Source organism: Malus sylvestris, chromosome 13 (genome assembly GCF_916048215.2).
Source record: "Malus sylvestris chromosome 13, drMalSylv7.2, whole genome shotgun sequence".
NCBI classification, from domain to species: Eukaryota; Viridiplantae; Streptophyta; class Magnoliopsida; order Rosales; family Rosaceae; genus Malus; species Malus sylvestris.
The window spans coordinates 7487492-7502985 of record NC_062272.1 but is presented as its reverse complement, the minus strand read 5'-3'; the positions used below and the strand labels follow the sequence as shown (position 1 = coordinate 7502985).

General features: G+C 39.3%; 3 protein-coding genes and 1 pseudogene across 5 annotated transcripts; 3 read left to right on the top strand and 1 right to left on the bottom strand.

The window, feature by feature from the left end:
* Nucleotides 1-1015: 1015 nt before the first annotated feature.
* On the top strand, nt 1016-7463 carry LOC126596353 (putative ABC transporter C family member 15). Of its 3 annotated transcripts, XM_050262910.1 has the most exons (12): nt 1016-1180; nt 1362-2304; nt 2398-3563; nt 3645-3824; nt 3932-4018; nt 4108-4701; nt 4799-4963; nt 5155-5449; nt 5557-6077; nt 6149-6212; nt 6312-6551; nt 6787-7463. In XM_050262910.1, exons 2-12 carry the CDS (start codon nt 1476-1478, stop codon nt 6894-6896), a joined length of 4251 nt encoding a protein of 1416 aa, XP_050118867.1. In that variant the 5' UTR covers nt 1016-1180; nt 1362-1475; the 3' UTR covers nt 6897-7463. The 3 variants fall into 3 exon arrangements, with proteins under 3 accessions (XP_050118867.1, XP_050118865.1, XP_050118866.1); XM_050262908.1 differs by having other exon boundaries at nt 2398-3824; XM_050262909.1 differs by lacking the exon at nt 1016-1180 and having other exon boundaries at nt 1223-2304; nt 2398-3824.
* Nucleotides 7464-7535: 72 nt separating this feature from the next.
* LOC126596355 (stemmadenine O-acetyltransferase-like) lies at nt 7536-8873 on the top strand (annotated as a pseudogene).
* A 493-nt stretch (nt 8874-9366) lies between these two features.
* Nucleotides 9367-10668, top strand: LOC126595203 (BAHD acyltransferase At5g47980-like). The gene has a single exon (XM_050261580.1). It carries the CDS (start codon nt 9367-9369, stop codon nt 10666-10668), a length of 1302 nt encoding a protein of 433 aa, XP_050117537.1.
* A 2812-nt stretch (nt 10669-13480) lies between these two features.
* On the bottom strand, nt 13481-15019 carry LOC126596354 (stemmadenine O-acetyltransferase-like). Its single transcript, XM_050262911.1, has one exon. It carries the CDS (start codon nt 14972-14974, stop codon nt 13610-13612), a length of 1365 nt encoding a protein of 454 aa, XP_050118868.1. The 5' UTR covers nt 14975-15019; the 3' UTR covers nt 13481-13609.
* Nucleotides 15020-15494: the final 475 nt, after the last annotated feature.

Sequence of the window (15494 nt, the reverse complement as noted above, 5' to 3'; positions counted from 1 at the left end):
TGCTTGCGGTTCCAGCTTAAATATGTCATCATTTTAATAAATAACGAACTCATAAATTTTAGAATCGGAATAACTTCATATTGCACTTTGACGATCGAACCTATTTACATTCTTTTATTCTCATTTAACGATCATCTATTAAAAATCATGGTTCACCATGTTGTCATATTATTTCATATAAATAGGAATGCAAAGATAATAATTCCTTCTCATACTTATTCATTCTCATTCCGAAACCAAGTAATTAATCATGTTGTGATGGAAGAGTGATTTGAGTTAAGCAACACAATTGGCCACAAATATGGAACTCCACACAAATATACAACGTCCTCAGAGTTCATGAGAATTGAAATTGAGACCTCTTACACATACAAAGTGAACCACTAGATCTGTTGCTTGCGGTTCCAGCTTAAATATGTCATCATTTTAATAAATAACGAACTCATAAATTTTAGAATCGGAATAACTTCATATTGCACTTTGACAATCAAACCTATTTACATTCTTTTATTCTCATTTAACGATCATCTATTAAAAATCATGGTTCACCATGTTGTCATATTATTTCATATAAATAGGAATGCAAAGATAATAATTCCTTTTCATACTTATTCATTCTCATTCCGAAACTAAGTAATTAATCATGTTGTGAGGGAAGAGTGATTTGAGTTAAGCAACACAATTGGCCACAAATATGGAACTCCACACAAATATACAACGTCCTCAGAGTTCATGAGAATTGGGATTGAGACCTCTTACATATACAAAGTGAACCACTAGATCTGTTGCTTGCCGTTATAGCTTAAATATGTCATCATTTTAATAAATAATGAACTCATAAATTATAGAATCGGAATAACTTCATATTGCACTTTGACGATCGAACCTATTTACATTCTTTTATTCTCATTTAACGATCATCTATTAAAAATCATGGTTCACCATGTTGTCATATTATTTCATATATATAGGAATGCAAAGCTTCGAACTTCATGTCGCATACGTTCTTCAGTCCGTGTTCCATTGTTCTTTTTAGTGTCCAAAGGCACTGTTCACAGTCTCAGAGAGAGAGAGAGAAAGAAGAGAGAGACCCACCAGCAGCAGGTGTAAAGCATTCAGCATCTTTTGATCTTTCTCGTCACTACCCTCCGTCCACGTGCGTCCTCTCAGACATTCACAGGTTCGCTTCAATAAAAACCGACTCAGCCCACCATTTTTCTTTGTTTTCCTCTCCATTTTATATAATCCCAAATTTTTTGTTTGCAACTGCGACATTTCATTGGGTTGTTGGGTTTCAATCTTTTCCTTCTTATCTGAATTGGGTTCCCGTTGTTCTTATCCAATTGGCGCTTCTTGTGCAGGTCTCGCCGATTAAATTCCCTCTCCGTACGTAGAAGCCGCCAGAGTTATTTAATATTTTTTGAGTTGGGCTTGGTTACAATTTCAAAAAGTTACTGAATTTATTTCTTCCATTGATGGATATCTCTCTGGAGATCGTGAATGTAGCGTTTTTCGTAGTGTTATTGACGTGGGTTTTGCTTGATATTACGAGGGGAAGAAGAAATGGTAGCCAAAGAGGTTTGAGATATAGAGCAGAAGATAGAGGGTGTAAATTTTCTGATTTGGTCACCTTTTCTGCAAATGCTTTAATCTCAAGTTTTTACCTTGGTTTTGGGATTTATGAGTATTGGGGTGGTGGAATTGTAAGCTGTAAATCCATCTTCTCAGGCATGACTTGGGTTTTAGCCACAGTAATTACAGTTTACTCAATGAATTACAGAACTCACAGTGAGGCAAAAAGGTGGCCTTTGGTCCTCAGTTTCTGGTGGATATTTTCCTGCGTTTTTTACTCACTTTCTGTGTGCTTTTACCTCGTTGCTCACTTCCAATCCTACAATTTCCCACATATTTTCCCAAAGGCTAATTTAGTCGATTTCGCTTCGTTTCCTTTGTCAATACTGCTTTGTTTTTGTGCTTTTAGTTTTGTTCAGAAAAGCAATGACCTTAAACACCCATTGCTTGAGAAGGAAGATGAAATTCCCTCCCAAGAGAGTGATACTTATACCAATGCTGGAATTTGGAGTAAGGTTACGTTTCAATGGCTGAACCCGCTTTTCAAACGAGGTCGAATCCAAAAGCTGGAATTGCCTCATATTCCGTCTGTTCCTCCCTCCGAAAAAGCAGAATACGCGTCCTGTTTGCTCGATGAATTGCTGACGAAACAGAAGATGGAGGATTCTTCGTTGCCAAACTCCATAATGCGGGCAGTGCGAATATCATTATCCGTAAACGGTGTTTTTGCAGGTAAAACCTTTGTTCTTGAATCACTTTTCTTTTCAGTTTCTGTGTGTTTTCAGTCCTGCAGGTTTTTATGTGTTCTTTTATTAATTTTTGTAGGAGCCAATACGGCTGCATCATATATAGGTCCTTTTCTGATTACAAATTTTGTAAATCATTTACTCGAAAAGCAAGACAATTCAAGCATCCGGCATGGACTGATTCTTGCGTTAGTATTTTTCGTTGCTAAGACATTGGAATCATTGAGTCAAAGACAGTGGTATTTTGGTGCTCACGTAATTGGTGTACGAGTACGAGCAGCCCTCACTGTGTTGATTTACAAGAAATCTATTTCCATCAAGTATTCCGGTCCAAGCAATGGTAAAATTATTAATTTGATCAATGTGGATGTTGAAAGAATCGGAGACTTCTGCTGGTACATTCATGGCGTTTGGTTGCTCCCGCTTCAGGTATTCTTAGCCTTGGCTATCCTTTACAGGAATCTTGGTGCAGCACCCTCTGCTGCGGCACTTCTTTCCACAATATTGGTCATGGTATGCAACATACCGTTTGCTAATGGGCAAAAAGGGCTTCACTCCAAGATCATGGAAGCGAAGGATTCAAGAATCAAAATAACATCGGAGATTCTGAAGAGCATGAGGGTATTAAAGCTACATTCATGGGAGTCCACATTCTTGAAGAAGCTGCTTCAACTCAGGGAAACAGAGAGGCATTGGCTGAAGAGATACCTTTATACATGCTCGGCGGTGGCCTTTCTCTTCTGGGCTTCACCTACTCTAGTTTCAGTTACCACTTTTGGTGTTTGCATTATACTAAACACACCGTTAACAGTAGGTACTGTATTGTCCGCTTTAGCTACTTTCAGAATTCTACAAGAGCCTATCTACAACCTGCCAGAGCTCATTTCCATGATTATGCAGACAAAGGTATCGATTGATCGTATCCAAGAATTCATCAAAGAAGATCAAATGAAGCTGAATCCTTGCCATACTTCAAAAACGTCCAATGTCATGATTGTTATTGGGAAGGGAGAGTATGAGTGGAAAAGAAGCAATCAAAACTTAAAGAAACCTACAATCAGAATTACGGAGAAAATAAAAATACCAAAGGGATACAAGGTGGCAGTTTGTGGCTGTGTTGGTTCTGGCAAGTCAAGCCTACTATTGAGTATACTTGGTGAGATTCCCAAAATTTCTGGGCCAGGAGCAAAAGTGTATGGAACAAAAGCTTATGTTCCACAAAGTGCTTGGATTCAGACTGGAACGGTAAGGGAGAATGTATTATTTGGCAAGAAAATGAATAGGGGTTTTTATGAGGTTGTTTTGGAAATTTGTGCCTTGGACCAGGATGTCAAGATGTGGGCAAATGGAGATTTGACTGTAGTGGGGGAGAGAGGGATGAACCTAAGCGGGGGACAAAAGCAAAGAATTCAACTTGCGCGAGCTGTGTATAGCGATTCAGATGTTTATATTTTGGACGATCCTTTCAGTGCTGTTGATGCACATACCGGAACACACCTGTTTAAGGCAAGCCAAATTTCCCATAATTTATTTTTCCTTTGGCTTTCTGATATCGATGAGTTTATGCTTTATGTCGTGAAATGGTTTTAATCAGACATTGTAATGTTTTGCAGAAATGTCTCTTGCAACATTTGTCTCAGAAGACTGTTATCTATGCTACCAACCAATTAGAATTTTTAGAGGCAGCAGACCTTGTCTTGGTAAGTTTTTGAAATTTTCGCTTTTATGCTCAGATAAAACATGATTTATCAAGTCTCTTATCTATCACGTTCAATTCAATTGTTGATAGGTAATTAAAGATGGTCAAATTTCTCAGTCTGGAAAATATGAAGATTTAATTGTGGATCCCAACAGTGAACTTGTCAGACAAATGTCTGCACATAAAAAGTCATTTGAACAGGTTAACACATGCCAACAAGATGATTCCAACAGCAGACCTCATCAAGTTAATCTAATAGAGGTTTCGGAAGAAAAGGAGCCTTTTAACAACGGCAACCTTTCAGAAAAAAGTCATGAAGAAGAAGCGGTAACTGGTCGAGTAAAATGGCATGTTTACTCATCATTTGTCACTTCTGCTTATAGAGGTGCTCTTGTCCCGGTCATCCTTCTCTGTCAAATCCTCTTCCAGGGATTACAAATGGGCAGCAATTACTGGATTGCTTGGGCAGCGGATAAAGAATCCAGGGTCAGCAAACAACGGTTGATTTGGGTATTTGCTCTGTTGTCTGGTGGGAGTTCCATCTTCATATTGGGAAGGGCAGTTTTTCTGGCAACTATTGCTATTCAGACTTCTCAGCGTCTCTTCCTTGGAATGATTACTTCAGTTTTCCGAGCACCAATTTCATTTTTCGACTCCACACCTTCTAGTCGAATCCTCAATAGGGTCAGTTTTAAAATTATCTTATGTTTGCTAGTTTAATAGTTCTTACTCATTAAAGTATAAATCAAGTTATACCACTTAATTCTGATTTCCCTGGCAGTCTTCCACGGATCAAAGCACAGTAGACATGGATATTCCATACAGATTAGCTGGATTAATATTTGCCCTCATCCAGCTAATAAGCATCATCATCCTTATGTCTCAAGTGGCCTGGCAAGTCTTCATTCTTTTCCTTGTCGTTCTTGCACTCTCCGGCTGGTATCAAGTAATACTCCGTTTTGAATTTCTGTTTTAATTTTTAAACGTTTTGATTATCAGCACCATATTGAACATTGTGCATCACACAATGCATATAATATTGTGGGGTTATTATTTTATGGAATTTGGAGGTTTATTTTTTTTTCCAGCTCATATTCAAGTAACAGGTTATTTTATCCTCTTTTAATTATTTTGCAGGCTTATTACATTACCACAGCCAGAGAACTCGCCAGGATGGTCGGAATTCGAAAGGCTCCAATTCTCCATCACTTTTCAGAATCAGTAACAGGGGCAGGAACAATTCGGTGTTTCAATCAAGAAGACCGTTTCTTGAAAAAAATAATGGCCCTGATTGATGAGTATTCCCGCGTAGCCTTTCACAATTATGGCACTATGGAATGGCTATCTGTTCGGACAAACTTTCTGTTCAACCTTGTCTACTTTCTACTTCTTATCATCTTGGTGAGCTTGCCTAGGTCTGCCATTGACCCTAGTAAGTGTTTTATTAAGCATTAGTTAAACTGTTAGTATGTCTTGGAAAGCTTTATCAGGCATTCAAATTCCTACTCTGAACTAATGGACTACTTGCCCTGGTCTCAGGTTTGGCTGGACTGGCAGCTACCTACGGTTTGAACCTAAATGTCCTTCAGGCTTGGGTAATATGGAATATGTGCAATGTAGAAAACAAAATGATATCGGTCGAGCGAATTCTTCAATTCACAGATATACCAAGTGAGGCACCGCTAGTGATTGAAGATTGTAGACCGGCACCTGAATGGCCTATGGCTGGCAGAATTGAACTTGAAAACCTTCATGTGCAATATAATCCAGCTCTCCCAACCATTCTCAAAGGGATCACTTGCACCTTCCCTGAAATGAAGAAAATAGGAATTGTGGGCAGGACAGGGAGTGGAAAATCCACTCTAATCCAAGCTCTCTTCAGAGTAGTAGAACCCTCGGGAGGACGGATTCTTATCGATGGTGTTGATATATCTAAGATAGGTCTGCAGGACTTGAGGTCAAGGTTGGGCATAATTCCACAAGACCCGACATTATTTCAGGGAACCGTGAGGACCAATCTGGATCCTTTGCAACAACATTCTGATCAAGAGATATGGGAGGTGAGGATCAAAACCTTTTATTTTAGATGGATATATGGTGGTGTTGTTACTTATGCAACTCAATAACTCAGGTTATCAACCAATGTGGACTGGCGGAGATTGTTAGGCAGGACCAAAGGCTTCTTGATGCTCCTGGTATGAAAATCTCGTAATGTACTCATTTAATGGAAGTTGTTCAATTATGTTGTTCTCTCATTTACCATAATTCATTTGAAAATTTGGTTTACATTACAGTTGATGAAGATGGAGAAAACTGGAGTGTTGGACAAAGGCAGCTTGTGTGCCTCGCTCGAGTGCTCTTAAAGAAAAAGAAAATTCTTGTGTTGGATGAGGCTACAGCTTCTATCGATACAGCAACAGATATTGTAATCCAGGAGACAATAACGAAAGAAACGAGTGGATGCACCGTGATCACTGTGGCTCACCGGATTCCTACTATTATTGACAACGACTTGGTTCTAGTTCTTGATGAAGGTAGTGTAAAAATTCTTAAAATGGGGCTTTTTCTTCCAGTAAATATAATAAATATAAAACAACTTTGGAACTTTACGAACAGTGAGAATACTTATGACTGCTATTATAACCTGCTCCCTAGATTTGTCCGAAAAGTGATAGAACAGTTCACTTTAGCATATTATTGAAAAACGTATCATTGCTTAGGTGACATGATCTGAACTGATTGTCTTTTTTAACTGTTTGAATCATACAGGCAAGGTTTTGGAGTATGATTCTCCAGCTCGGTTACTTGAGGATAGTTCTTCGGCATTCTCCAAGTTAGTGGCAGAATTCTTGAGGAGATCTTCCAAGCGCAACTGCTAAAGCAATCCATGATCATAACGATTTGGTAGATAATATGCATGAGCCTTAATCATTCCAATCTCTGAAATGATTGGCGGCATAATCCGTCTGCACAGGCCTGTGTTTTATCATGCTAATCCGTGCAAGGGCACAGACCAAGTTGTATCAGAATAAAAATGCTTCCTTCGGTTGAGTATAGAAAATATGGATGCCATAGAGGCTCGGGAAGTAGAGGCGCATCTCTGTAACTCCCGAATGATGTAGTTGGTTCAAGTTATCATTCTCACTACCCAAATGTTGAAGTGAATGGATGAAGGATGAAGGATGAGGTTCGGCAACTGAAAGTACAGTACTGATGGTAATTGAAAATCCGGAAGGACCTGCTGCTGGGACGGCAAAGTTTTGGAATCCCCAACCCGAGTTGAAGTTCGGTGCCTAAAGTAAACTTTAACCACACCAAAAAATTGTAATTGTTAAGAGAGAAAAAAAATAAAAAACTTATCTCTGTATCACCTTAGATATCCTTAATTGACTGCAGCCTAATGCAATATTTGAATTTGACAGTCAATTTATTATTTGAATTTCAAATGTGCAATATTGTATTACGTCTTCCTGTTTGATCAAGAGCTTGGATCTCAATCCTAAAGCAGGAGCAAAAATATGGCTCAAGTGATGAACATTGAGATCACCAAGAAGGAAACCACGAAACCATCCTCTCCAACTCCCCACAGCCTCAAAAGCTTCAAGGAGCATATGGTCATCTGGTTCTTTTGTACCCCAACAATGTCAATGAGGTTGCGACGAAGGAATGATCTCAGCAGCTGAAGAAATCACTCTGGAAACCTTAACCCGGGCCAACCTCTTGCCGGAAGAATAAAAGATAACATATTTATTGATTGCAATGATGAGGGTGCTGTTTACCTTGAGGCTCTAGTTAACTCCCTTCTCTCATCATTCCTTGATCAACCCGATTTTGATTTTCTAGAATTGTTCCTTCCAATTGAGATTGGAACCTCTGAAGCAGCAACTGGGCCTCTTCTACTTGTTAAAGCAGTTTCTTTGAGTGTGGTCGATTGGCCATAAGCGTGTGCTTTGCACACAAGCTTGCTGATGCATCAATGCTTGGCATTTTCATCGAAGCTTGGTCTGCCATATCTCTTGGTATTGGTGACACTGTGGTTCCAGACTTCAGCAATGCAGCAACCAAGTCCCACCTAGAGATTTCTCAATGCTGAGGCCTTCCGTGGAAAGTTGAAGGTACAAAAGTGTGTCACAAAGAGATTTTTATTTTTATTTATTTATTTATTTATTTATTTTGTGATGGACCAAAGATCAGGGATGCATCCAAATTAAGTTAAGGGTGTCAATGGTGTTACAATCCATGAACTTACGCGAAGGGATTGTGCCACCATCGATAGGAACATCAGTGGGAACCTTGTAGGGTACTACACTGCAATGGCGGACAAGAGTAGGATAGAGTTATTGGTTTCTCAAATAAGGAAGGCGATGATCAAGTTTAATAAAAACCATCCCAAGAGGAATATATGTTCAAGTTTAATAAACTTGTAGGGTACTACACTGCAATGGGGAATATATGTTCAAAGTCATTTGCGAGTATTTCAAAGAGATTGGAAGCATTATGAGAAGAGATGACACAAACTTCATCTGCACAAGTGTATGGAACTTTGGAATATATGAGATTGGTTTCGGGTGGGGAAAGCCAATTTGTGGGAGCTTCCCAGCTGGTGCCCTCAAGAATTAACGTTGCTACTTTGATGGACACCAGAAAGTGTGATGACCTGCACGGATAAGTTTAAGTGAGGAAGACATAGCTTTATTGAACGTGACTCGGAGCTTCTTGCATTTGCTTCTTTGAATCCAAGCGTATTTGAACCTGTAACAAGGAGCTCCTCTTTAATTTTTGAGGATATCGTTTGTGTTTCTTTTTTGTTTTTCTAAAATAATAAAACTGTTCCTTCATGTTTGGTTCATAATTAATATGGAGCCATTTCTTGTGTCCTTGCAACTATGTGTTGTGCAATGTCATTTTACTTGCATGGAGTTTCTTTTTACTCCGGCCTAGGTTTTTTTGTTTTTTAAATGCAAGAGTTGAATGGTAATTAAAGAAGATTTTTCTTTAATTCGATTCATAATCATATTTTAATCTAATCTGCATAAGGAGGAAGTTTCGAATTTGGGGGCAGGTGGATAGTAGACTGCTATAGCTAACTTGATTACACGCCTATTTGCCAATTAAAAGGAGAGTTCGTAGAATTTACATCACATGTTGTAATCTAACAGACCCAATTCACAACCTTTGCATGCATTAACAAACCCCACTTCAAAAGGCTTATTTTGTGAGGTTTTTGTGCTTGTGCTTAATTTTCAGCACCATTCCTTGTCTTTAAAAGGAATCAAAGTGGGGTAGGCTGAACAATTCTTCAAATTGGGTTGAAAGTATTAACCTATTTTCACTAAGGGGAGGGACAATATGACACCACCTATAGAGATAAGTATTATAGCTAGAGAAAACATCAAACCCTCCTCTCCAACTCCCACTCACTTGAAAACCTTCAAGCTTTCAGTTTTGGATCAAATGGTTCCACCCACATACATTCCAATCCTGCTTTTTTATCCCACAAGTGATCATCAAAGAGTCCAGCAACTAAAGAAATCGCTATCCGAAACTCTAACTCGCTTCTACCCTTTTGCCGGAACAATCAAAGACAACGCCTTTATCAAATGCAACGATGATGGGGCATGCTTCATCGAAGCTCGAGTGAGCTGCTTACTCTCACACATCCTCAATGAACCCGATCATGAAGTACTGAAACAGTTTCTGCCCATTAACTTTGAGTCCTCAGAAGGCGGCAAGGGATGTGTGCTGCTTGTTCAAGCCAACTACTTCAAGGGTGGTGGAATCGCTGTAGGACTATGCCTTTCCCACAAGATAGCTGATGCAGCCACGTTGAGCACATTCATCAGAAGCTGGGCTGCCAGCGCTTCTGGTTCTGATCAGAGAGTGGTGAATCCTTTGTTTGATTCAGTGCCAATGGCCCCACCAAAAGACATCTCAGTGGACCCACCATCTGTTGAGATGAAAGTGTACAAGTCTGTGACAAAGAGGTTTGTATTTCATGGCTCAAAGATTGCTGAGCTAAAAGTAAAGGTTGCTAATAATTTTGTTGAAAACCCTACAAAGGTGGAAGCTTTAGCTGCCCTGATTTGGAAATGTGCAAGGAAGGCCTCAAGGGTTACTTTAGGGTTTTCATCCAGGCCATCAGCATTTTACCAAAACGTGAACATTAGAAACAAAATTGTCCCTCCTGTGCCTAATGGGTCTGTTGGGAACTTTGTGGGGTCCTTCATTGCAAGGTCAGAAGAGGCTGCTGAGACAGATTTGCATGGATTGGTAGCTGAACTGAGGAAAGGGATTGAACAATTTACCAGTAAGGCCAAAAGGGTTCCACTGAGTGAGGACATCTCGGTAATTTCAGAGCCTCAGATGGCGGCTATAGGGTTTTTAAGTAGGGATGACATGGACTTTTATGTATGCACCAGTTGGTGTAGGTTTGAATTGTATGAGGCTGCAGATTTTGGGTGGGGGAAGCCAATGTGGGTGAGCTCAGCAGTTCCCACCTGCAATAACATGGTGATTTTGGTGGATGCAGAAGGTGGTGATGGGATAGAGTGTTGGATAAGATTGAACGAAGACGAAATGAAAGTGTTTGAGTGTGACCAAGAGCTTCTCTCATATGCTGCTTTCAATCCAAGCGTCTGGAAAACTGGTTAACCAAACTTATCATACCTGGGGAAAAACTTGTTTTTAAGCCTTATTTGTGGGACAGTTCACTTTGACAAAAACACAATAGCAGACTGAAGCACCCCTTTATTCTTTTGAATAATTTATATTTTTCCAATTGCAAGACAATGTTCCTAATCATTTGCTGATGCTTAACCTATTGAGGTAATGCCTCACTTAAAATTCACAAAGTTAAACTCACTAACATTGTTATAGGACATTATCGACTCATCAATGCTTTTACTTGTGTATTTAATTTAAGTAAATTAATAATATCACGTAACTATCTTACTTTCACACACCAAATATCTCCTACATTTATGATCCTAGCATCCAATATTTGACATTTCAAAATCATGATGTGTGCATGGAGGGACAATGCCTCAATAATCCCACCTACATCGGCAGAAAGATAAGAAGCCTATCAGTATAAATTGCAACAAAGTTAAGGCCACTGCAATTTCAATGTAAACTCTGCGAATTCAATTAGAATTTGTCTTTGTAAATTAACCAGCTTCACCAAATATGGTTGTTAAGACCACGGTGCAACCCCAAGTTGAAATAATTTCCATGGAAAGCATCCAGCCTTCCATTTCGACACCACCAGATCAGATCGTAAAACCTGCAGTCTCTCATCTCGACCAGTTCCAAAGTCCCACTTATTTGCTGTTGTGGAAAAAACTAGAGTACATGACTCTAGCACAAGTGTTGGAGAGACAAAACAAGTAAACAAATTACTTGTATTACACACACAAAATATTACAACACTCACAAGGACACAACTTTAGAAGCTATGACCCTCACTCTTTCTAGAGACATACTCTAGACCACTCACACTCTTACAAGACCACTCTTACTTCTCACTCTCACTTGGTTGCTTGCTTGGTTTATTGTTTTATTTGGTTTCTTACTTGATTGGTTGATTAATTAGCAATACACTCCACCTATTTATAGGTGAGGTTTGCCGACATTGGACATTGCTAGATCATTCTAGCTACTAATCATGCATGCCACCGACATATGGCTAATGGCCATACAATATTACAGGTTGCTTGAAAATGCACATCCACTTAACAACTTGCTAGAATTATCTAGCATTTTATCTTAATATGCATGCACGTTTTATAAAGCACAACCGACTAATCAACTTCCTAGAATCTTCTAGTACAATCCTATGCATGTTTGAACTAGAACAATCTAGTTCCCTTATACCGACTAATCTTAATGGGCTGGTGTTGATCTTTAACATTTGCCACTTCTTTACTTCTACAATTATTTTTTTTCACTTATTTGCCACCCGTTTGCTGGTCGGACCGGAGACTGTAGTGACGAGGGAGTCACATTGGTACAAGCAAGAATCAAATGTAACCTAACCCAAGTTCTTGGTGCTCCTACAGATGAAATTCTGGACCTTTTACCTGTGGATGGTTTGAATTGTAAAAGTTTATACTCCATCACTAGCCTCTTACTTGTCCAGATCAGCTTCTTCGACCGTGGAAGCATGGTACTTGGTGGATCACAAATCTCAGGACCCTATTCAACCTGCAAGCAGCAATAGAAATGGCTATGGAAGAAGGGGAAGTAGAAGCAGAGCTCCTGAAATGTTTTTGTATTAATATTCTTTTTATCAAATTAATCACTGGGCAAAACCATTACACATTGGACCATTCATACTACTCCCAACCCCACTGCCGGCTAGCAGAATCTAACAAACTTTCCTAATTACATGTAATAATCCCATTTAACTAACTAATTCAATGTATATGATTAAGATAATCAGGATCATAATAGTGTTTGCCTGAATCACAAGTTAGGAGGTAAGTGTTTTTTCCCCATTATTGATTTTTCGGGAAAATCTTCGCAATGCCCCCTTAAACTAGAACTATCTTTCAACTCGCTCTCTGGACTTTCAATTGGGTTCGAGCCACCTACTTTAATAGAACGTGCAGCTTTGCCACCTTTCAAATTCTCCGTCATGGTTATGCTTGTTCATTCAAAGGGCATTGCTTATTAGTAGAAAACTGATAGCAACCCTACTGAAGTTGTTGTATGACATTGTGGCCAAACTGAGGGAGGGGAAGAACCAATTCTTGGAGACGTATGCCAAAAGATTGAGGGGAGAAGAATGGCCAGGTCTCATGATTGAGTGGCTACAACAATTAGGGGAACTGTATGAAGAAAGTTGAGGTTCCACCATAAAACCAATTGGCAATATGGAGAGTAGCCCAACCTCTTATAAGCCCATGCAAGGTCCCTCCTCCCATCAATGTGGGACTCATTCTCAACACTATGCACCAAAATAAACATCATCAATGATGAGGTTGTTATAGATGTAGCAGCTAGTGCAGGTTCCCACTGCATGGGGTGGATTTTGGGTGGGGAAAGCCTGTATGGGTGACCATTCCAAGCCACAACTTAAAGCGTAGTTTTTATTTGATTGATGCCTGAGATGGGGAAGGTGTTGAGCATCTGCGAATCTGACGGAGGAGTACAGAATGAGATCCGGATATCCGCGCATTTGCCTCTCTGAATCCCCCAGTGAACTTCTAGGATGAACGGCGTCTAACATTATCTAGATCTCTAGGTCACCTAGTACTTAGGTTCATAGAGATCAATTAGCCTAAAATAATGGGAGTTGTAATTGGCGGTCTCAAAAATTCATCATGCACTCCTCCTTAGTGTTATTTCTCTACATAATCTCTTCACGTGAGGAGTGCAAATTGACAATTTTGGAGTGTCAATAACAACCCTCAAAAGAATAAAACTATTTGCTTAAATCTCCTATAATTGATCAGGAAACACATGATCAAGCTGCAGAGTATATTTGATCACACCATGACATGATTCAGTAGTATCAGTACCATAAACATCTAATCAGGAAATTAACACATGACCACTAATCAACTGCAGAGAAGCTAATTACTCGTTCAAATTAAAGACGTGAAAGTGAATTTTCCTTTACATTACCAACTGGAGATTTAAGCAATGCGATGAACTCTTTGTGAAGTTCAAACTTGGCCATGTCTTCCTCTGTCAAGCTAAAATACGACTCGATACCATCGCCATTTTTGGTGTCCATGAAAACTATCTGATTATTGATATCCATGGCAGCCATGCTCACCCATGCAGGCTTCCCCCAACCAAAATCAGCATCGTAAATAGGAAACCTGCACACACTCGAAAAAGTCAATGTCACCAGCTCACCTTTTGCAAACCTCTCCATTCTTTTCCTCATGAAATCCAAATGCTCTCGATATCCCTCTTGAAATCTCCTCATATAATTATTGTCAATGTTCTCAATTTCCTCTATCACCTGCCTCACCAATCGATGGCTCTCCTCCCCATTGACCAAAGTTGGAGTTGCAGTGGCAGCCCTGTAATAATTCCCAAAAGCATGCTGAGGCAAAGGTGGGTCAAACCTCGACCGCATATTCATAATATAAACAACCGTGTATAATGTTTGGGTGCGCGATTGATTTGAAATAGCGACACAATCTCTTTCTCTCCTTGATGCCAGAAAGATGTTCCATAAAAAAGCTGATAAGGCCTCAACTTTTGAAGGGCGTTTTTGGGTTTTGGAAAAGTTCATGCTCTCTTCATATCTCGATCTTAAAGCCTGAACCTTTGAGCCATCGAACACAAACCTCTTTGTTACGATTGCCTTCTTGTTGACAATCGAAACCCCTAAATACCCATCCATATTTTTTGGTGGGAAGATTGATGCTGCAGAAAAATCCGGACCCACAATAATATTACTCTTCCCTTGTGCATCACAATTAGCTTGAGCTGCCCATCTGTTCACAAATGTAAAAGATGTTAACCCATCTGCAATCCTATGAGAAACACACAAGCCAATAGCAAATCCTCCACAGTCAAACACATTAAGTTGAACACCAAGGGGTACTTCAGTAACTTCGCCTAGCCTGTAGGGCAGCAACTTGTTGAGTTCGGAGACAAAGGGGCTGACGATCATATCAGAGAGGGGTTGGGATTTGACTTTGGATTCGAAGAATGGGACGCCTTGGTCGCTGCAGTGAACAAAGAGGTTGTGTTTCACTCGGCCGGCAAAAGGGTAGTATTGGGATAATATTTTGGAGAGAGACGTCTTGAGGATGTTTGATATCTGAGTGATGGTTTTGGTGCCGGTGGATTCGTAGAAGAAGAGAAAGGGGATATATGCGTGGGGAGCTAATTGATCGAGAAAGGAGAGCTGGTGATGGTGAAGATGATTTGGGGTTGGAGAAAATGGTTTGATCATCTCTATGGACTTGGAGATCACTTCAACTTCAATCTTCATTCTCACCTCTCTGTCTCTCTGCTATGGCTAATTCTTAAGGCTTAAATGTTAAAATGATTTTGTTTTAGTCAAGGAATTAAATATCGATGATATCGGAAATATCAATAGTTCAAAAATATGGAAATATCAATGGAAATATCGGGATATTATCGATATCGATAAAAATAGTATGGAAACCACGGAAATTGTAAGAAAAACTTGGAAATTTTTATTGAAACTTTGCAGGATGTTTATTTAGTCAATTATCTATTAGTTTATCACAAAAAATTGAAAGGAAATGCATTGCATGATGGATTTAACTGATTTAAGTTGATTATATAGCGAGCTGACAAACATTGTGAGTGTAGAAAATATGTAGTAATTAATTAAAGAAGTTTAAACACACCATAATCATTTATATATATTGAATTAGTACAATATTTTACATTTTATACATTACATGGTAAGATAATGAGTGACTTGGTACCACATATAGTTCCTATGAGGTTCAAAATTTTCACTATCTTCGTCATCTCTATGT